This window comes from Microcaecilia unicolor, chromosome 5 (assembly GCF_901765095.1).
Source record: "Microcaecilia unicolor chromosome 5, aMicUni1.1, whole genome shotgun sequence".
NCBI classification, from domain to species: Eukaryota; Metazoa; Chordata; class Amphibia; order Gymnophiona; family Siphonopidae; genus Microcaecilia; species Microcaecilia unicolor.
This window is the reverse complement of record NC_044035.1, coordinates 362,942,947-362,966,395: the sequence shown is the minus strand read 5'-3', so window position 1 is coordinate 362,966,395 and position 23,449 is coordinate 362,942,947. Positions and strand designations below refer to the sequence as shown.

The 23,449-nt window shown below is 45.4% G+C and overlaps 1 protein-coding gene across 3 annotated transcripts in view; it reads right to left on the bottom strand.

Moving 5' to 3' along the window:
* The window catches only part of ZNF821 (zinc finger protein 821), a 104,009-nt gene extending 81,904 nt beyond the window's left edge, over nucleotides 1-22,105 (bottom strand). The window contains exons 1-2 of one of the 3 annotated variants that reach the window (XM_030204677.1): nucleotides 21,901-21,988; nucleotides 5,279-5,440 (exon numbers count right to left, since the gene is read on the bottom strand). Coding sequence is in view for 1 of the 3 variants with exons in the window: in XM_030204675.1 (XP_030060535.1) it covers nucleotides 21,901-22,081 (181 nt within the window). In the remaining 2 variants the exon portion in view is untranslated. Of the gene's footprint in view, nucleotides 1-5,278; nucleotides 5,441-21,900 lie in introns of all 3 variants that reach the window. The other 2 variants (XM_030204675.1, XM_030204678.1) reach the window with 2 other exon arrangements.
* Nucleotides 22,106-23,449: the final 1,344 nt, after the last annotated feature.

Genomic DNA, 23,449 nt, shown 5'->3' with positions numbered 1-23,449 from the left:
ATTTATTTTTATTTTATTTGTACCTTGCGCTTTCCCACTCATGGCAGGCTCAATGCGGCTTACATGGGGCAATGGAGGGTTAAGTGACTTGCCCAGAGTCACAAGGAGCTGCCTGTGCCTGAAGTGGGAATCCAACTCAGTTCCTCAGGACCAAAGTCCACCACCCTAACCACTAGGCCACTCCTCCACTCCTATATTTTCTAGGCATGTTTTTAGAGAAGATTATAACCGCTTCGATAGTTTTTTTTTTCTAACCTGTAAGCGGCATATAAAAATGTATTTATTTATTGCATTTGTATCCCACATTTTCCCACCTCTTTGCAGGCTCAATGTGGCTTACAACACATCATGATAGGTGGAAATATAGTACAAAATAGACATTAGGTGTTACAGAAGGGTCTTGGGTAACATGATCACACCTTGAAGAACAAAGCAGGAATTTGTATACTGCATGGCTAAACTCACTAAGAGCTATGACATTCTTAAGAAAAAAAAAAAAACAGAACAAGCATTCCAGAATTTGTGCTGACAACAAGCCTCTGGAGAAAGTGGAAAGAAAACTATGTGCTGGGAAAGAATCCAGAAGCTGCACCAATGATGGATGGAAACTGCCACTTATTCCCTGGTCTTACAATAAAAACACTTGGCTAATGTGAGCCTTTATCATCTAATAATAGGCATTGGTACGTGCTCACACACTATTGGCCACGAGCTAATGGGGAAATTAGCATGTGGTCATTAATGGGAATAACGGGAAATGGGACCATTTTACAGCCATGCTAAAAATAGCCTCAGCATGCAGGAGAGACCCACACTAGGGACAGCACAGGCCACTACATGAGTCACAATCAGGATTTCGACCCCTACACAGCACCAAAACAGTACTACTCACTCTCCTAACCAAATTCAAGCAGGAAATAGCAATAGGCAAGAGCATTCTCCTCCTCCAATTTGACATGTCAAGTGCATTTGACCTGGTTAACCATAACATACTGCTAAGAATCCTAGAATACCTCGGAATCAGTGGTGGCACTCTGAATTGGATTAAGGGTTTCTAACCACAAGAACATATCAAGTGAAATCAAAAACAAACATATCATTAACGTGGAAACCAGGCTGCGGAGTACCGCAAGGATCACCACTATCACCGATCCTCTTCAACCTCATGGTGACTCCACTAGCTAAGACCCTATCCACCCAAGGCCTTAACCCATTTATCTAAGCAGATGACGTTACATTATACATCCCCTTCAAACATGATCTGGCAGAAATCACCAACGAAATCAAACTAAGCTTAAACATCATGAACTCATGGGCAAATGCATTCCAACTAAAACTCAATACAGAAAAAACACACTGTCTCATCATCTCATCCCAATACAATACATACAAACCCACAAACATTAACACCCCAGGATACACCCTCCCTGTCTCAGACAGCCTGAAAATTCTCGGAGTACAATCGACCGTAACCTATCATTAGAGACCCAAGCGAAATCCACCATAAAGAAAATGATTTTCTCAATGTGGAAACTCAAACACGTAAAACCATTCTTCCCGAGGGAAATATTTTGTAACCTGGTACAGTCCACGGTATTAAGCCACACAGATTACTGTAATGGAATCTATGCGGGATGCAAGGATCAAATCATAAAGAAACTTCAGACCGCCCAAAATACAGCAGCCAGGCTTATATTTGGAAAAACACATTTTGACAGCGCCAAACCACTCAGAGAAAAACTGCACTGGCTACCAATCAAAGAGCGCATCACTTTCAAAATTTGCACGACGGTTCACAAAATTATTTACGGCGAGGCACCAGGATACATGACAGACCTCATTGACCTGTCAACCAGAAACACCACAAAATCTGCACGATCATATCTAAACCTCCACTACCCAAGCAGCAAAGGACTCAAATACAAATGCAACCACCTATGCAACCAGCTTTTCCTATCTAAGCGCACAACTATGGAACACATTGCCAAAAGCAGTAAAAACTACGCTTGACCACCTAAATTTTCGGAAAGCACTAAAGACAGACCTGTTCATAAGAGCATACCCCAATGACCCAACATAAAAATACCGGTCACTTGCAACACAACATAATCAAAGACGGCAACGGACATTACCTGACTCTTCTTCCCCCTTTCCCTCTCTAAGTTCCCCCAACTGTTTCCTACCATACATATACCTCATTATACCACAATATCGCTTTGCATTCGTTCATTCTATGTATTTGTTCAAACTGGAATCGGCTAACACCGTTAACGGTTATATGTGAACCACATTGAGCCTGCAAAGGGTGGGAAAATGTGGGATACAAATGTAACAAATAATAATAAAAATAATAATAATAATACTAACTGAATCAGAAAGCATTAGGTTAATATATAAGAACATAAGAGTAGCCCTATTGGGTCAGACCAATGGTCCATCTAGCCCAGTATCCTGTTTTCCAAACAAACAGTGGCCAATCCAGGTCACAAGTACCTGGCAGAAACCCGAATTGTAGCCACACTCCATACAACAAATCTCAGGGTAAGCAGTTGCTTCCCATGTCTGTCTCACTAGCAGACTATGAACGATTTTCCTCCAGGAATTTGTCAAAACCTTTTTTAAACCCAGATACGCTAACCGCTGTTACCATATCCTCCGGCAAAGAGTTCCACAACTTAACTATTCGTTGAGTGAAAAAATATTTCCTCCTATTTGTTTTAAAAGTATTTCCTTGTAACTTCGAGTGTCTTCTAGTCTTTGTACTTTTGGAACAAGTAAAAAATCGATTTACTTCTACTCATCCTACACCATAACAGCAGTAGCTTCCACAACACAAATAGCAACAATCTTACATACTGTATAAAAAAAGAAACACTGGAAATGTTGGGGGTCAATATTAGCATTTTGCTGACCACTGCCGGCGTTATTCCCGGATATTTAATACCGGTCCCTGTCCAGACCGGCACTGAATATCCAGTTTTGTGGAGCCGGCCAACACATAGCCAGCTAAGTCTGACCTTCAGCATCTAACCGGCTATAGGTTACTGCATAAAGATCGGACTGACTTTTATGCTGTCCCATTTATACGGTTAACCTGGCTGGTTAAGTGCTGAATATTGGCACCTAATAGGCCAAGTGCTGGCTCCACTCCCAGAAGACCCACAATAGCCAGTTTGCAGTTTGGTGCTAACTAGTTAGTTTCAGCAACACTCACCTGCCGCTGAAAATTAGTGGTTAGCTCCCTGAACAGGCAATTTAACCATTCAGGAGCCATTTCTGGCCAGTTAAATTGCTTTGAATATCAACCTGCTTGTTTCTTTCTCTATACAATCATCAAAAAAATATCTATCCTATCCTTTCTGATTACACTTCTAAAACCTTTTCCGTTTTCTCATTACCTAACATTTAAACTACTGTAACCTGCTCTTCACAGGTCTCCTGCTAACCATTTTTCTACACTATTACACTACAATCTAGAAAAATTTCAACTACTTATGTTACATACTTGGACTTATCTTCCTTCAATGTTGCTACAATCATGTAATCCCTTTTCTTATGTCACTTCAGTGCCTCCCTATCTGCTCCCATATACAGTCCAAGATTCTCCAACTCACAAATGCCTTTATTTTGCACTCCTCAAGGTAACCAAATAGATGATTGTTGACAAGGACCAATAAACAGGGGATTTGAGACTATTCACCCCATCACACTATGTATTTTAAGAAATAAACATATTTCAAGTGGAAGATAACAAGGCCATAGCTGTGCTTTATTGGTGGAATACAAAATTTACTCAAGCACTGGATAACATAAAACTCGACCATAACAAGGCGAACATCCTGCCATACACAGTAAACTTTAAACAAAACCTGAGAGAAACATTTACCCTGCCATACCAGTTACAGCAAAAACAGGCCTGAGCTTGTAAGCATAGACTTAACATTGACCGCCCAGTGAATGTTAAGGCCTCATTCAAAGGACCTCCTTTGAAGGTGTTCCAGGCTCAGGTAACCCCCACCACCCCAGCACAGGGACTGCCAAACTGGTGGCCCTTCGACCAAAAAACAAAGATGCAGGCCACAAAACCCACTCCACGGCTTCTTGAAAATTGTTGAGCAGCAACTCAAGGCCAACATCCGACAAGTGGACGCTGTCCAGGCCATACAGTTCACAGCAAGCAAAGTCAACCCAAGGGTGTCAGATCTGGTAACCCCTCTGGAGAGAAGCCATTTGGCTCCTGGACAATTAACTTTTACAAGTCCTCTAGTCCATGTCCTGTCACTGACACAAAGAGGGAGGGGGATAATGTCTGACCAGAATAGGGAAGAGACGGGAAACATTCCAATAAAATTGCCAGATCATCCTTGATGACATTGATGAGCTGTTTGTTGGTGAAGGAACCAATATTATTTCCCCTGAGGTGGCTCATTAGAAGGTCTGGCCCCCTGTTCTGCCGCTTGAAAGTCCAAAGTAAGGGGACTAGAGGTCTTGCGAGCGCATTCCCCAATCACCCCGCCACAACAGTTGAACTCCTCAAGCCATCAGCCCTAGGTGCAGTCTGCCTGGATAAATCGCTGCATGTCAACCCGCCCAATGAATTAAGGAATGCCCGACCATCCATACAGCATAAGGAGAGAGAACACCTGTAAAAGAAAAGAGAGAGCACAAAGCCACACAGAAAAACATGCAACTTAGTAACAAGACTAACTGGGTTATTGAATCTGCCTGATATAGCTCTTGATAGACCCCGACTTCCATCTGCCCAGTAGCTGTATAGCTTCATGACTAAGGCCTGTTGCCACCTCAGCAATGGTAGCCACACCAATACGGAAGGAGTGAGTGGTATATTCAATGTGAAGTACAAACATTCAAAGGACCAACGCAAACTGAAATCTCGTCAGTGGTGAATCGTTGGCATGGAAAAGGAAGAAGGACAACCAATGAGGTTGGAACTGCAGAAACTGAAGCATATTAGAATGGGGACAAGTGACTAGTCCCAACTATCCTTCGCAATGTGATAGTATTGGTCTGTTTTAGATCTAGCGATTGTGATCTGTAGCATATCGGACAACAGGCTAGCGTGCTTGATCCGCAGTCCTTCACTGCCATGACAAGTGGATTTAGGTACCAACTCGCTTACTCGCAAAGCCGCATAGAAGGCCAGACTGAATGCGGCATGAAAAAGAACAACTTTGAAAAAGGATACAAAACCCACAATATATTGTGCAACAGATCGTTTTGAAAATCCCCAATCTTTAGTGAATAGAATGTAACTCACCAAATGAGAAACAAGAGAGTCCTCCCTAGGTGTCAATCTTCTTGAAGCCAGTCACATATGACTACCACGTCTCAACATTCCGTAGACTGCGCTAGTCCCACATGCCAGAGATAGATCAGGAAAAGAGTACAGTATCGGTCCACCCGAGGACTTGCGGAATCGCTGAAAATGAAAATGAGAAAGTACATCAGCAATAGGATTGTGCACCCCTGGCACATCATGAGCCCTGAAAACACTATTAATTTAGATATTTGAGAATAATTTGCCACATTAAGGCATCAACTTTGGGGCAATGTACTGGATATCAGATAACAACCTCAACAACACCTTGATTATCGCACCAAAAAATAACTTTATGATCAAGCAGCCTGTCCGACCAGAGTCTGCAACCCACCCAGATAGGAAACAACTCGAGAATGGTGATGTTTGTAGTCAAATCAGTCTTGTTCCCTTGGGTGGCCATTGCACCTAAATCCGCACCCCTGTTGCGTCTAAAAATAGCTCCACAGGCTCCTATTGGCTCTCTAGAGTCAGAGTTTTTTTCTCAGTCTCCACCTGCTGGTAGGCGAGCACAACCCATCAGTCCAATCCTGGTCCGGTCCGGAGGGACGCTAAGGAATCTGCATTAAACACCTCTGTCTGCTCGATAGGTTGTACACCATTGAAATGTAAAAATGAAGCCTAAACATCGAAATCCTTGCAGATGCCTGCCAAAAGGCAAACAAAATGTTGAGGCTTGGAGATTTTAGCAGTAGCAGCAGGCAGCCGGTGAAGAATTCATAGGAAGTAACCTGCAAGCAAGACTTGAGAAACCAGGTCTGGGAGATCAGAAACTTTCCCTGAGGTAATCTAGTCGCCATGTGGACCATACCAATTTCAATACCCAGAACGGTCAGGATCCTTACTGGGCCCTCAGTTTTTTCCCTTGACAGTGTTATACCAAAATCACCCACCACTTGCAAGAAAACAGACATCAGAGAATGACAATCACTTGAAAACGAATGGCCAACGAAAAGGAAATTAGTCTAAATCAGTGTTTCCCAAACTGCACTGCAGTGCACCAACTCAAAGGGATGCCACAGAGGGAGATGACGCTGCACACGGTGTGCTGGCTTCTGGGCGGAGCATGCTGTTGTAACATTCAGGATGCGGTGACGCGTAGGGCATGGTGGTGACCAAGCTAGAGGTTGCAGAATAGGCCAGTAGGTAGCGCTGCTCGGCTGCGAGTCGCAGAAGAGTGCGTGGACTTTTGATCCCTCCCCACCACAGGTGGCCAGCAGCGCTGAGGACAACCATGGCCAAGACAGTCGCTTATTTTTATGAACTGGACATGGGGAACTTCCACTGTGGTGAGTGCCGGGGCAGAAGGGTGTCCAGAGGGACGGGAACATAGCGGCTACTGTTCTAGCACACGCTATGCTTCTAAATAGTGGCCTTGTATGACTGTATAGTGGTAAGAACATAAGCATTGCCATACTGGGACAGACCGAAGGAGGAATCAATTTGCACTTGCTCACATTAAAAGCCATCTGCCATTTGGTTGCCTAGTCTCTCAGTCTTCCAAGGGCCTCTTGCAATTTTTCATAATCCTCTTGCGACTTCACAACTTTGAATATCTGTGTGTCATCAGCAAACTTAATTACCTCACTAGTTATTCCCAAATCAAGATCATTTATAAATATGTTAAACAGCAGCAAACCCTAAAGATACAGCAGTAGCCCTTTAGCAGAGGTGCCTGTGCAAATTGGCCCTTCAGCCTTCAACAGGTGCCTATTTTACAAAATGTCTGCTCCCACTGACATAAAAACCTGGCTAAGCTTCTGCCCTTTAGGGAAAAGGTCTCTAAAAGGAGGGTTTGGGATTAAAAACAAAATTTATTTTAGGCATATGAAGCATGAATGACACTGGCTTTCTAATGCAGCTTTCAGACCTGAGGAATTCTTAAGAATTGTGCTGGCAACCCTGTTACCATGCTTGGATTTGTCACAATACATGTTGGAGACTTCAGGAAGCTACAAGGCTGGAATGGAAGCTTGGAATCTACCTAATGAATGACAGTTTTCTGACTGAAAATAAAGGCGGCAATTCTAAAACTGGGTTTGCACATGAATGTATATAATACCTGACACTTGAAGGAACTATACATGTAAGTATTAGCAAAACAGTTAAGTGCTCTTCTTTAAGGGCGAGTTTAGCAGCAAAGTGTGCCCTTGCTGCATTTAGGTACATTGGGTCTATAGCTAGTGTAACTGTGGGTGCTTGATCTTAGGTGCCCCAATACTGGGTTACTCTCGACTTCTGTAACAGTATCTAGGTGCCCAGGTGCCAATATAGAACAGGGGCCTATAGAATTTGGTCCTATTTAATAAGCAGGACTTTCTTGTGACTTTGGGGCGCCATTAAAAAAAACTACTGACACGCTAAGGACGCCTTGAACCAAGAAAGTTTGGGAACCACCGGTCTAAATAGTGAGCAAGGTAGATAGATCTAATTTATGTTCCACAACCCAGTGCACAAAGGTACTAAAACACTCAAAACAGGCACAGGAACTAGAGCAGCTCATGGGCATATATTTGTCAAAGTAGTAGGAATCGCAGAACCGAAATCCTAAAAGTGGGAAAGGGTCAGGGTGAACTGGTAACACACAAAATGCAGAGTCAATATCAACCTTGACCAATAAAGAACCCAAGCCACATCTGCGTATAAGAGCCACCGCTTGATCGAAGGAGGCATAACGCATCACATAATAACCAACGTTCCAGGGGTATAGGATAGGTTGTGGATAAGTCAAAACTTACCTAGCTCCTTTTTGGGAATGACAACCAGTTTCATGGCCAGAAACGGAGAAGATGAAAATGGGCTAGCAACACGACCCAGAGCAATTTCCTCACTGAGTTTGGCGAGAACCACCTCCACCAATTTAATAGTAGAAGATGAATTGCAGACAGAAGTGTTCTCAACTGAGCCATTAAAAGGGATTAGAAAACCAAATGAAAAACCAGATAAAAGAACATTCGCTGCCACTTTATCCAGGTGTCCCTGGAGCCATAGTTGCACTGCTCGAACACAAACAGATGTGGGAGCTAGATCAATAACATAATTATTTTCCCAACAAGGTGGAAGAGGCAGGCCCATTTTTGAGACATTTGTTAACTGAACTTGCCACACCATAGCCAGCACAGACATGTTTGAACTTACAGTTTATGAAGGGGCAACCCAACTTGTACCTCCAACACAAGTCTGCAGAAGTGGAACCACCAGCTGCTATTTGAGCGGCTGGGGAGGGATAAAAGGAACGAGAACTGCCCGAGGTCAAAATAACAGGGGCTTTAAAGGGCATGGCACAGCCTGTAGATTTCTGCATGCGAGTCAACCACAGGTTCGCATCTTGGGTCCCCCAGGACATAAGGAGGTTTTCCTCCATCTTCTCCCTGAATTCTTTATCATAGATAAGCTAATACCATCCACCGTAGCGCTGCTACGCATCAAGGATGATGTCAGCATATCTAAGAAGTAGACCATACTGAGACAGCTCCTCATGCCCCCAAACACAGGAAGGAATGGACCCAATTCACATTTCTTGACACAATCCTGTCCTTGGAGGCGGAGTCCAACTTGGACTTCTTTTTAGCTTTAAACTTACATATCCCTTGCTAGTACGTTATTTGATCTTTCTTCACAGTGATTTTGGAACGGTTTCCCAAAGCTCAGTCAACACCATGAGGGGAGGAGCCCCCCCCCCCCCCCCCACTAGCAGGTGCAGAAATAGCAGGGGTCAACCAACACTCGGGGGAGGAGTTAGAGCTGGAAGAGAAGAAGCCGGGCATGGAGGAGGAAGAACTAGATGAAGGAGAATCCCTACACTTTCTACCCTTTCCCTTCTTGTGTTTAGAAGAAGTTCTAGACTTTTCCGGTTTTACTTTATTAGAAAATGTCAATGAATCCGGCAGCTACAAGAGCCCCCCTCCCCAACCTCACCCGAAGCTTCAGACCGATTTGTAGACATAAGATTGGCTGAAGATGCAGAAGTAGATAGTTCCACTGGTAATGCCGGGCTCTGATGAGAAGCAGAACTCTGCCGCTGGCACACACTGCATGATTCTGTAGATCTCTGTCCAGGAAAGGCCGGGTCCTCGTTCTCTAGCTGCACCTGTGGATAAGAAGAGTAAGCAGGAGCAGCATCCCATGAAGGACATGTCCTTGCCCATAAGACCCAGAGTCTTCCTAGTGGGGGTAAGGGTACTTCCCACCCCCCCAGTCCCAGTCCCCATAAGTTCTGTGGCACTCCCACCAAGAAGGGGAGAGCCTTTTGGCCTAGGTCCCCAGCTCCGGGCCCATGGAGGGGTAAGTGGGTAATTCCAATCATCCTCCTACATATGAGCATAATAGCCATACTGGGTCAGACCAATGGTCCACTTAGGCCAGTATCCTGCTTCCAACAGTGTCCAATCCAGGTCACAAGTACCTGGCAGAAACCCAATTAGTAGCAACATTTCATGGTACCAATCCAGGGGCAAGCAGTGGCTTCTCCCATGTCCTCCAGGAACTTGTCCAAACCTATTTTAAACCCAGATACACTAACCGTTGTTACCACATCCTCCAGCAGCAAGTTCTAGAGCTTAACTATTCTTTGCGTGAAAATATATTCCCTACTATTTGCTTAAAAGGTATTTCCATGTAATTTCATTGAGTGTCCCCTGGTCTTTGCATTTTTTGAAAGAATGAAAAAGCGATTCACTTTTATCCGTCTACACCTCTCAGGATTTTATAGACCTCAATCATATCCCCCCTCAGCCGTCTCTTTTCCAAGCTGAACAGCCCTAACCTCTTTAACCTTTCCTCATAGGAGAGGAGTTCCATCCCATTTATCATTTGGGCCACTCTTCTTTGAACCTTTTATAATTCCGCTATCTTTTTTGATACAGTGACCAGAACTGAACACAATACTGAAGCTGAGGTCGCACAATGGAGCAATACAGAGGCATTATAATATTCGTGATCTTATTTTGCATTCTTTTCCTAATAATTCCTAGCATCCTGTTTGCTTTTTTGGTCACCGCAACACACTGGGCAGAAGATTTCAGTGCATTGTCTACGACATCTAGATCTTTTTCGTGAATGCTGACTCCTAAGGTGGCATTAGGTAACTATAATTCAGATTATTCTTCCAAATGTGCATCACTTTGCATTTGTCTACATTCAATTTCATTTGTCATTTGGATGCCCAGTCTTCCAGTTTCCTAAGGTCTTCATGCAATTTTTCACAGTCTGCATGTTGTTTTTTGACAACTTTGAATAGTTTTGAATCATCTGCAAATTTAATCACCTCACTTGTCCTTCTGATTTCCAGATCATTTATAAATATGTTAAACAGCACCGGTCCCAGTACAGAGATCCCTGTGGCACTCCACTATTCACCCTCTTCCACTGAGAAAAATGGCCATTCAACCCTACCCTCTGTTTTCTGTCCAATAACCAATTTCTAATCCACAGATGGACATTGCCTCCTATCGCATGACTTTTTCATTTTCTCAGGAGTCTCTCATGAGGAACTTTGTCAAAAGCTTGCAGAAATCTAGATACCTTACATCAACCATTATCCACATGTTTATTCAAGCCTTCAAAGAAATGAAGCAAATTGGCAAGGTACGACTTCCCTTGGCTGAACCCATGCTGACTCTGTCCCATTAAACCATATTTGTGTACGTGTTCCATAATTTTATTCGTTATAACTGTTTCCACTATTTTGTCTGGTACTGAAGACAGGCTTACCAGTCTGTAATTTCCCAGATCACCCCTGGAACTTTTTTTTTTAAATTGGCGTTATAGCCACCCTCCAATCTTCAGGTACTATGGGCAATATTAATGACAGGTTACAAATCACTAATAGCAGATCAGCAATTTTATGTTTGAGTTCTTTCAGTACACTTCCCCCCACGCAGGCCCTACATGGTTTGAGCAAGAAGGCTCAGCACCTCACAGAGGCATTCCTGACACCTTGCTGCAGAAGCTTGCCTCTGCCATGCTGTTTTGAAGCCGGACAGAAAAGGCAAACTGTAGAGAGGAAGCAGTCCCAGCAGACGGTACTGTCACCAGCAACCCTTCCCCTTTATTTCCCAACATAGCATAGGAAGCAAGGCCAGGCGGAGAGCAAATCACAGTTGCTGCATGGGTGAAAGAAGGCACACTGTCTTTTAAACTTTTTTCTTGGCCAGTGGAGCCACAGGCCAACAAAACTCCTTGCCCCTTTTTATCTATTGCGGCCAGGGTGAGCAAGGTTCTTTCTGAAGCCCACCATGATTGCTCAGGTCAACGCTGGGGCGAAGCTCACCCCCCTGTTAATGGCGGGCTCCGGACCAGCTGGTCGCCCTTGGTGACGTGGAGGGGCATAATCGAACAGGGACGACCATCTCTAAGGGCGCCCATCTCTAAGGACGGTCCCGTGAAGGGGCAGGGCATCCCGTATTATCGAAACAAGATGGGTGTCCATCTTTCGTTTCGATAATATGGTCAGGGACACCCAAATCTCAACATTTAGGTCGACCTAAGAGATGGTCGACCTAAATGTTGAGATCGTCGACCTTAGAGATGGGCGACCTCGGTTTTAGGCGATAATGGAAACCGAGGATGCCCATCTCAAAAAAGACCAAATCCAAGCCATTTGGTCATGGGAGGAGCCAGCATTCGTAGTGCAGTAGTTCCCCTCACATGCCAGGACACCAACCGGGCACCCTAGGGGGCACTGCAGTGGACTTCACAAATTGCTCCCAGGTGCATAGCTCCCTTACCTTGTGTGCTGAGCCCCCCAACCCCCCCACAAAACCCACTCCCCACAACTGTACACCACTACCATAGCCCTAAGGGATGAAGAAGGGCACCTACATGTGGGTACATTGGGTTTTGAGGGGCTCATATTTACCACCGCAAGTGTAGCAGGTGGGGGGGGATGGGCCTGGGTCCGCCTGCCTGACGTGCACTGCACCCACTAAAACTGCTCCAGGGACCTGCATACTGCTGTCATGGAGATGGGTATGACATTTGAGGCTGGCAAAAAAAAAATTTAAGTTTTTTTTTTAGGGTGGGAGGGGGTTGGTGACCACTGGGGGAGTAAGGAAGGTCATCCCCAATTCTCTCTGGTGGTCATCTGGTCAGTTCGGGCACCTTTTTGTGGCTTGGTCGTAAGAAAAAAAGGACCAAGTAAAGTCGGTCAAGTGCTCGTCAGGGACGCCCTTCTTTTTTCCATTATCGGCTGAGGAAGCCCATCTCTTAAACACGCCCCCGTCCTGCCTTCGGTACGCTTCCGACACGTCCCCGGGAACTTTGGTCGTCCCCGCGATGGAAAGCAGTTGAGGACGCCCAAAATCGGCTTTTGATTATGCCGATTTGTGCGACCCTGAGAGAAGGACGCCCATCTCCCGATTTGTATTGGAAGATGGGCGCCCTTCTCTTTCGAAAATGCCCCTGATAGCCTACCCAGTCCTCTTCTCTGATTATTTCCACTTTGGGTAGATTAGACACCAGCTCTCATATGCTCCATGCTTTTTATTCATTCCCTCAACACTGTTCTCTGTATCTTTCTCACGAATGACCAAATTCCACCACAAAGAAGGCCATACTATGTCCTTGCTTCAGAGAATATTGTTCAGCATCTAGGTCAGTTTTTGTTGCCATATTCCACTTTAAAAGTCCATGCTTAATCAACATCAATCCCCCTCCCATGTCTTACCAATGAGTTTTGCAAACTGCTAGCAAAACTAGCAAGGCTGTAGTCCAAGAATGTGGCTGGCCTGTGCTCATTGATGTTAGGGGATGTAACTTTGCCCACTTCATTCAGGTTCAGGGCTTTTTTTGAGGGGGTACTGAGTACCGGCACCTTTTTCATTGTCTGCTAAAATTGATCCATGGTCTCCTAGTGAAAGAGCTCAGGCCCTACACACCAATTCTGCGACTGGTTGCAGGGGTCTGGCTATTGTAGGGTGGGTCCCTCAGTGATCACCCCACCCCTGAAGGATGGCCTGGCATTTGAGTACCGGCATCTTTTTCGCTAGAAAAAACACACTGTTCAGGTTACCCCATCCTCTCATCCAGCCACACTATTGATCTTCAGGTCCCATTCCTCCTGACAAGTCTGTATGCAGGGCAAATTCTTCTTATTTGTCTTCTTCTCTTTCATTGCTAAATTAACAGAACAATACAGTAAATGATGACAACTTTCTTAAAATTAGTCACCTTATTTTCTAACTCCTCTTACTCTCTTACCTAACTATATGTTAACCATCTCTCTGACCTCATGTGCAACTTTCTTTAAATTAGTCACCTTATTTTCTAACTCCTCTTACTCTCTTACCTAACTATATGTTAACCATCTCTTTGACCTCATGTGCAACTTTCTTTAAATTAGTCACCTTACCTTCTTACTCTCTTACTTATATGTTCCAGCTTTGCTTATACCCTACACTGTCAATTGTAAGTAGTATACTATGCCATACTTTGTATTGTTATTCAAATGTTTTTACTGCTGTAACTGTCTATTGCTCATGTTTGATTTATTCTTACAGTTTACTTTACACCACCTTGAGTGAATTCCTTCAAAAAGGTGGTAAATAAATCCTAATAAATAAATAAATAAGATAAAGACTTGCATGATCCATCTAGTTTGCCTAACAAGGCAGCCATAGCCTCATCCATCTCTCTATGCAGGTTACACACCTTCATAATTGAACTCTGGCATCACAACCAGGGCAGTGAGACATGATAACAAATGGTTATCAATATAGGCAGCTCTATATGATGCCACAATATCATGCCAACAGTCACGTTCATCATCAATATTGAGTAAACCAACAATCCTCTTTTTATATAGGGATCCTCTATGCTTCTCCCATGCATTTTTGAATTCCATCACAGTTTTTGTCTCCACCACCTCAACTGGGAGGCTATTCTATGCATCCACCACCATGTTACTCCTAAGTTTACCACCCTGCAACCTCAATTCAAATCTGATTTATTACCTTAATTTACCACTTAGCACGACAGTATTAAAGCATACAATATTAAATGATCAGCACATTAAAAGTTCATGGTTAAAATATAAAACTTTTACACCATATTTGCTAAAGAAAGTAATGGTCTCAATTAATGTATCATTTTCATATGATAAAAACAAGTACGAACAACAGTCCCAACATGCAGATAAAATTTCATTGCTCAATCAATTTGAACACAGAGAGTAGTGATTTTATCCTGAACCACAGGATGCTACAATATGTTTATGTTTTATTCAACTTACTATACCGCATAAGCCACACATGATGGATCTAAGCAGTGTACAATTATAATAAAATTAAAACAAATGTTTGAGAAGGAAAAAGAACTTCAACACACACACACACAAAACCATACAGCAAAGACATAGGCAACAACTTAATATATCATGCTTCCAGGTGGAAGGTCCGAATAATATAAGAATCCTTTCCAGACAACCACATAACACCAGTTTTGTCAGAATTTAAATTAAGATTATGAGCATTAAGCCAAGAATTTACCACTGATAAAATACCATTCATTTTCATAATCATTTCCTTCTGATCATCCTTCACAAATAAAATCAATTGAATATCACCAGTGAAAAAATTACATTCTAGATTAAAATTTTCCAAACTCCTTGCTAATGGTAGGTATCAAATATAAATTGAAAAGAACTGGAGACAAAATGGATCCTTGAGGAACTCCTCTACCTATGTTTTGCAATGAAGAGACCCGTCATTCCAAACTACTACTACTTATTTCTATACACGATAGGATACACCCTACCTATTTCAGACAGCCTGAAAATTCTCAGAGTAACTATCAACCGAAACCTCCAACTAGAGTCCCAAGCTAAACTCAACATAAAGAAAATGTTTCGCTCAATGTGGAAACTAAAACGTGTGAAACCATTCTTCCCGAGGGAAATATTTCGCAACCTGGTACAATCAATGGTACTAAGCCACACAGACTACTGTAACGGAATCTATGCGGGATGCAAAGAACAAATCATAAAGAAACTTCAAACCGCCCAAAACACAGCAGCACTGCTTAAATATGGAAAAACACGTTTTGACAGCGCCAAACCACTCCGAGAAAAATTGCACTGGCTTCCAATGAAGGAACGCATTGCATTCAAAATCTGCACGACAGTTCAAAAAAATCATCTATGGCGATGCACCGCGATACATGACAGACCTCATCGACTTACCACTCAGAAACACCATAAAAACAGCACGATCATACCTAAACCTTCATTACTCAAGCAGTAAAGGACTCAAATACAAATCCACCTATGTTTCCAGCTTTTCCTACCTGAGAGCACAATTGTGGAACGCACTGCCAAAAGCAGTAAAAACCACACTAGACCACATGAATTTCCGGAAAGCACTAAAAACAGAACTGTTCAGAAGGGCATACCCCACCGACCCAACATAAAAAACCTGGACATCTGCGACACAACTTAATCAAAGATCATAACGGACATATCCTAACTCTTCCTTTCCCTCATTAAGTTCTCCCCAATTGTCTTTACCATACATGTATCTCACTCTACCATAATATCACATTGACATTACTCGTAACTTGTATTTGTTCATACCGAAATCGCCGAGTACGGTATCATGTAAGCCACACTGAGCCTGCAAAGAGGTGGGAAAATGTGGGATACAAATGCAACAAATAAATAAATACATACGCAGTGCTGTACACTGGACATGAAGAGACAATCCCTGCTCGACAGAGCTTACAATCTAATTAGGACAGAAAACAGGACAAATAAAGGATAAGGGAATTACTAAGGCGGGAATGATAAAACATGGGTACTGAGCAAGTGAGTAAGGGTTAGGAGTTAAAGCAGCATCAAAAGGGTGAGCTTTTAGCCTCGATTTGAAGACGGCCAGAGATGGAGCTTGACGTGCAGATTTAGGAAGTCTACTGCAGGCAGAGTTTAGCATATTAGAATCAAGACCAATACTACTTAGTTGATCAATCAACAAAAAAAAAACCTGAAACCGAGTCAAAGGCTGCTGTTAGATCAAGTTGAATGAATAACATTACCATTGTCTTGGTCAGCTCTTGTATGTATACTATCCATAACTGCAAGTAGGACTGTCAATAATGCAAAATACTACTTTGTTCCAAAAATTCCAATAGTTGAGCTAGTACAACTTTCTCAAGAACCTTGGATAAGAAAGGCAAATTTGAAATGAGCTCATAATCTTTCTAGTGAAAGAGTAACAATAGCCTCATTTGAGTTGTTTTGGAACCACTCCATTCTGAAGTGAAAGTTTCACTATATGCATCATCAGAAAACATAACATCTCACTACACTTTATTAATAATGGATCAAGGAATAGGATTCCAACAACACTGCTAAAGATTTAATAGATTTCATATACAGAAGAATCTCCATCTTAGTAACAAATTTAAAAAATCTTTGAATCTTCTAATCGAGAATCTCCCAGAATACCAACCTCCTCTTGATCTGACACCTTTTCAATCTTCATTTGAAAAAAAAAAAAAAAGAGCAAATCCTTCATGGGTTTATGAACTTACAGAGGAGACATCTTTTATATCTGTAAATTCCTTAACTATGTTAAACAATTGGGGAGAAATATTGCCAGCCTCTGTAATCCTTTATTCACGTTGTCCTTCTTTTAATAAATTTCTTGAAGACAGTAAGCACTACGCAGCCTACACGGTCTCTTAGACTCATCCAATTTGTCTTTGCGTCATTTTCTTTCCAAATGCTGCAATTGGTGATGGGCTAAAACTAAACCACAATGTAACCAACTGTAGGCTCTAGTGCCAGTGAAAGTCCAACATGTTTATATCAAATCATTTGTCAACTTGCCTAGGAAGGAAAACAAAAGCACCCTCCTCCGTCTCAAGATCTGACTCCATACAATCAGGTAACAATACAGCCACTGTAGCAATCAGTTTCTCATTCGTTAACATAGTAACATAGTAGATGACGGCAGAAAAAGACCTGCACGGTCCATCCAGTCTGCCCAACAAGATAAACTCAATTGTGCTACTTTCTGTGTATATCCTACCTTGATTTGTACCTGTCCTCTTCAGGGCACAGACCGTATAAGTCTGCCCAGCACTATCCCCTCCTCCCACCACCGGCTCTGGCACAGACCGTATAAGTCTGCCCAGCACTATCCCCGCCTCCCAACCACCAGCCCCGCCTCCCAACCACCGGTTCTGGCACAGACCGTATAAGTCTGCCCAGCACTATCCCCGCCTCCCACCACCGACTCTGGCATAGACCGTATAAGTCTGTCCAGCACTATCCCCGCCTCCCAACCACCAGTCCCACCTCCCACCACCGGTTCTGGCACAGACCGTATAAGTCTGTCCAGCACTATCCCCGCCTCCCAACCACCAGTCCCACCTCCCACCACCGGTTCTGGCACAGACCGTATAAGTCTGCCCAGCACTATCCCCGCCTCCCAACCACCAGCCCTTAAGTCTCCTTTCAACCCAACTTGTAATATTCTCTAGTTCGCCCACGTCCCCTTCCCTGGACATGATCTGTTTGTATATCAATATTTTCAAATATGTCTGTATCATATCACCCCTATCCCTCCTTTCCCTTAGGGTATACATATTCAGCTTCTCAAGCTCATTTTACTACATCTTTTGGCACAAACTTGTCTGGGAACCACTTCAAGAGGTCCTTTTACCAAGCTGTGGTAAAAGGCCCCTTGCGGTGGCATCATGGTGTGCAGGTTTACTGCGCACAATAGCCTCCTTTTACTGCAGCGGGTAAAAGGACTTTTTTTTTTTTATTTAAAAAAAAGTTAATGGCGACGTGGTAAGTTACCACTTGCCACACGGCCATTTTCCAGGGAGCCCTTACTGCCACCTATTTAAGAGGTGGTAAGGGCTCCCACGCTAACCCGACGGTAACCGGGTAAGCCCCCGGTGCTAAAAATAGAAAAATATTTTTGAAGCACTGGAAATGTTACGTGGTGGGGGTAGGCTCCTGCGATAGCCCGGCGGTAGTGTCGGATCGGTGCATAGCAAGCCCGTGGTGGAGGGCCTCAAAGTCTTTTTATGTCCCTCCAAAACTGAAGACAATACTTCAATTTTACGTTGATTTCTTTACTTGATATACCACATTTACATAGGTGAAGTCAAAGCAGTTTACATACAGTAATAAAAAAGAGGGACAGGAACTCCATAGAAAGAAAGTTCAGACTGAAGAGGAGGGAGAAGTAGATTCATAGTGTGCAAACCGGAGAGAGAAAGGACTAAACGGTGGCCGTTTAGGGAACGAAAGGAATGGGCCGGGGTGTAGGGGATGACAGAGGACAGATATGACAGGCAACCAGAGTAAAGGACTTGTGGGTAAGGAGAATTGGGGCTTCACCAACAGGTTCTGGGTCAGTTTATTTGGATCACCACAAAAGTTTCAACAACTTGTACAGGGGCATTAACGCTTGCCTTGTCACAGTTGTTCGCCACCTACAGACCAGGACCAATTAAGCTGGCCCTATGCTTTTCACCTGCTATGCTATACGTCTGGCATGGCCTTCTTGAGTTGGTGCATCAGCCCCCCTCCCTCCAGCTATATTCAAATATCACCTAAAACCCTCTTTTTAAATCTTCAACTGTGTTCATCTGCTAATACTGCCGACTTTACCCATATTTACTATGATAGATCATACCCCTGACATTTCTTATTTTATCACCTCTGTGTGCTGACTAGAATAAAAACTCCATGAAGATGAAACTGTCTCTCTGTACATTTGTATCAGAATCGTATCTGGAGGCATATTTTCAAAGAACTTAGACTTACAAAGTTTCACAATAACCAATGGAACTTTGTAAGTCTAAGTGCTTTGAAAATGAGCCCCTGCATATGATAAAAACAAGGATAGAGGTGAGATAGGCAGAAAAACAAACAAATGGAGATCTTGGAAACAGATCTCTCAGCCACACCAAAAGAGGAGAGATTAAAAAAAGACAGACAATAGTAGCTCAAGACAGCAGAGATGTTGAGAGCAGAGACCCTAAAGACAGAGAGGCAAAGACCCCTGAGAAAAGACAGAAAAGACCCAAAGTACAAGAGAAGGGAGTCCCTACGGGGAGAGAAACAGACAGACACAGGAGAACATAGAGATTGACAGACACAGAGACCCCGAAGAGAGAGAGACAGAGGGCTGGGGGTGGGGGCACAGCAATATTCCTGCTTAAAAAAAAAAGCAGCAGAAAAAGCTGCACAGAGTCCTCCACCAACGTCCACGCCAGTGGGGGTAGTGCAAAAATACTGCAATGCTCTGCTGACGGAAAGCAGGACACATTTGTACCATCTCTCACCAGCAGGAACGTTGGCGGAGGACTCTCAGGTACATTCTTGCTCTTTAGCAGGAACAATGGAGCCCAGACACAGAGGGGCGGACAACCCCCCCCCCCCTAAAATGGCAGGAGAATCCTAAGGCCTCCTGTACCACAAGGCCTCTAGTACCCACCCCACCCACTGCACTACAGCCTTTGCAGCAGAGAAAGACAACCGATGTGGACTGATATTTGTGCCCCTGTTTCCACTGCATCCAATGTGACCGCACAACCCTTGGCACTGCCCTGCGAGACAGACAGATGCACAGACAAGAGAGGGGAGCACTGAGCTGCTCCTCATCCCTTCTATTGCTTAACTAACAATACAATAAGACTGAATAAGAGCTGACAAGAAATATTGTAGGAAGCAACACATCATAATAATTAGAAAAACACAGAAATTCAAGTTGGATAATGGCTGTGGCAGACTTCAGCGGAAGAGTTAAAGACACGGCTAGGGGAAAAAAAACTCTCTGTGATGCCCCAAGCACCTGCTTATTTTGCTTAATGGTTAATCTCAGGCTGGCAGAGACAGAAAATGCCCCAGACAGACAGACAGACAAAAAAAACGACTCAAGATACACAGGGAGGACATCTCTGACAGAGAGAGGCCTTGAACACAGACTACCACTAAGAGGGAGACAGGCAGAATACAAGAGACCACAAAGAGACAGGCAGTGTGTGTGAGAGAGAGGGGAGTGCAGTGCACAAAGAGACAGACAGTGCGTGACAGAGAGGGGACTCCAGTGCAAAAAGAGACATGCAGTGTATAACAGAGAGGGAAGTGCACAAAGAGATAGGCAGTGCACAAAGAGACAGTGCGTGAGGGAGAGGGAGTGCAGTGTACAAAGAGATAGGCAGTGCATGAGAGAGAGGGGAGTGCAGTGCACAAAGAGGCAGACAGTGTGTGACATACAGGGGAGTCCAGTGCAAAAAGAGACATGCAGTGTATAACAGAGAGGGAAGTGCACAAAGAGAGAGACAGTGCATGTGAGAGAGGGAAGTGCACAAAGAGATAGGCAGTGTGTGTGAGAGGGGAGAAGGCCGTGCGTAACAGAGAGAGGAGTGCACAAAGAGACAGTACGTGAGGGAGAGGGGAGTTCAGTGCACAAAAAGGCAGACAGTGCGTGAGGGAGAGGGGAGTCCAGTGCAAAAACAGACAGGCAGTGTATGATAGTGAGGGAAGTGCACAAAGAGACAGACAGTAATTGATAGAGAGAGGAGTCCAGTGAAAAACAGACAGGCAGTGTGTGATAGAGAGAGGAGAGGGAGTACAGTGCACAAAGAGATAGGCAGTGCATGAGAGAGAAGGGAGTGAGGTGCACAAAAAGGCAGACAGTGCATGACAGAGAGGGGAGTCCAGTGCAAAATTAGACAGGCAGCATATGACAGAAAGGGAAGTGCACAAAGAGAGTGGCAGTGCGTGACAGAGAGAGGAGTGCACAAAGAGACAGTGCGTGAGGGAGAGGGAGTGCAGTGCACAAACAGATAGGGAGTGCAGTGCACAAAGAGATAGGCAGTGCACGAGAGAGAGGGAAGTGCAGAAAGAGACAGTGCGTGAGGGAGAGGGAGTGCAATGCACAAAGAGACAGGCCGTGCGTAACAGAGAGAGGAGTGCACAAAGAGACAGTGCGTGAGGGAGGGAGAGGGAGTGCAGTGCAAAAAGAGATAGGCAATGCATGACAGAGGGAAGTGTACAAACAGACAGACAGTAAATGATAAAGAGGGGAGTCCAGTGCACAAAAAGGCAGACAATGCATGACAGAGAGGGGAGTCCAGTGCAAAAAGAGACAGGCAGCGTATGACAGCGAGACAGAGAGAGGAATGCACAAAGAGACAGTGTGTGTGAGAGAGAGAGAGGAGTACAGTGCAGAAGGAAACAGGCAGCATATGACTGAAAGGGAAGTGCACAAAGAGACAGGCAGTGTGTGTGTGAGAGGGGAGTGCAAAAAGAGACAGTGCATGAGGGAGAAGTGTAGTGCACAGATAGGCAGTGCATGAGAGAGGGGAGTGGGGTGCAAAAAGAGACATGCAGTGTATAACAGAGAGAGGAGTGCACAAAGAGACAGTGTGTGAGACAGAGAGGAGAGGAAAGCCCAGAGCCAGCCAAAAAGAAGCCCCAAGGTAGAGAAGGAGGAAATCTCTGCCAGAGAGGGAGGGGCAGAGACAGACAGACAAAGAGAGGGGGAGGGGAGGGGAGGGGAGGGGACAGACGGACAGAGACGGTTCGGGACCACTTTACAGACCCGCTGATCCGCTTTTCTTTCTTTCTGCGACGCAGCTTCTGCCGTTTCTTCGGTTCTGGACTCTGAGCAAATGCGCCAACGAATAGACTGGGTCAGCGGACAGACAGACGGACAAGATGGCGGCGGTAGCGGGAACCCGCCCCGCGGCCACGGTGACCGGAGCGGAGGCGCGCGCAGACATGTGAACGAGGGAGACATGAGCGCGCGCAACGATAACTAAACTGAGGAGAAAAAACAACCGACACCCAGCAGAGAATAACGGAAGCCCCGCCCCCACTTGCCCTCCCCTCCCCCACCCCCTCTCTTCCACACACACCAACACCTACCCCCAACCCCCCACCCACCCCCACTTACCCATACCCTCCCACACACACCACCACCCTCTTACCCTCCCCACACACCCCACCCCCTCTCTTCCACCCCCACTTACCCATACCCTCCCCACACACCTCACCCCCTCTCTTCCACCCCCACTCCCTCTCTTCCACACACACCAACACCTACCCCCAACCCCCCACCCACCCCCACTTACCCATACCCTCCCACACACACCACCACCCTCTTACCCCCCCCACACACACCCCACCCCCTCTCTTCCACCCCCACTTACCCTCCCCTCCCCCACCCCCTCTCTTCCACACACACCAACACCTACCCCCACCATCTTACCCTTCCCACACACCCCACCCCTCTCTTCCACCCCCACTTGCCCATACCCTCCCCCACCCCCTCTCTTCCACACACACCAACACCTACCCCCACCATCTTACCCTTCCCACACACCCCACCCCCTCTCTTCCACCCCCACTTGCCCATACCCTCCCCCACCCCCTCTCTTCCACCCCCACTTACCCATACCCTCCCACACACACCCCCACCCTCTTACCCTCCCCACACACCCCACCCTCTCTTCCACCCCCACTCCCTCTCTTCCACACACACCAACACCTACCCCCAACCCCCCACCCCACTTACCCATACCCTCCCCCACACACCCCCACCCCTTACCCTCCCCACACACCCCACCCCCTCTCTTCCACCCCCACTTACCCATACCCTCCCACACACACCCGCACACACCCTACCCCCTCTCTTCCACACACACCAACACCTACCCCCAACCCCCCCCCCCCCACTTACCCATACCCTCCCCCACACACCCCCACCCCCTCTCTTCCACACACACCAACACCTACCCCCACCCCCACTTACCCTACCCTCCCACACACACCCCACCCCCTCTTACCCTCCCCACACACCTCACCCCCTCTCTTCCACACACACCAACACCTACCCCCAACCCCCCACCCACCCCCACTTACCCATACCCTCCCACACACACCACCACCCTCTTACCCCCCCCACACACCCCACCCCCTCTCTTCCACCCCCACTCCCTCTCTTCCACACACACCAACACCTACCCCAACCCCCCACCCCCACTTACCCATACCCTCCCACACACACCCACCACCCTCTTACCCCCCCCCCACACCACACCCCACCCCCTCTCTTCTACCCTCACCCTCCTCACACACCCCAACACCTA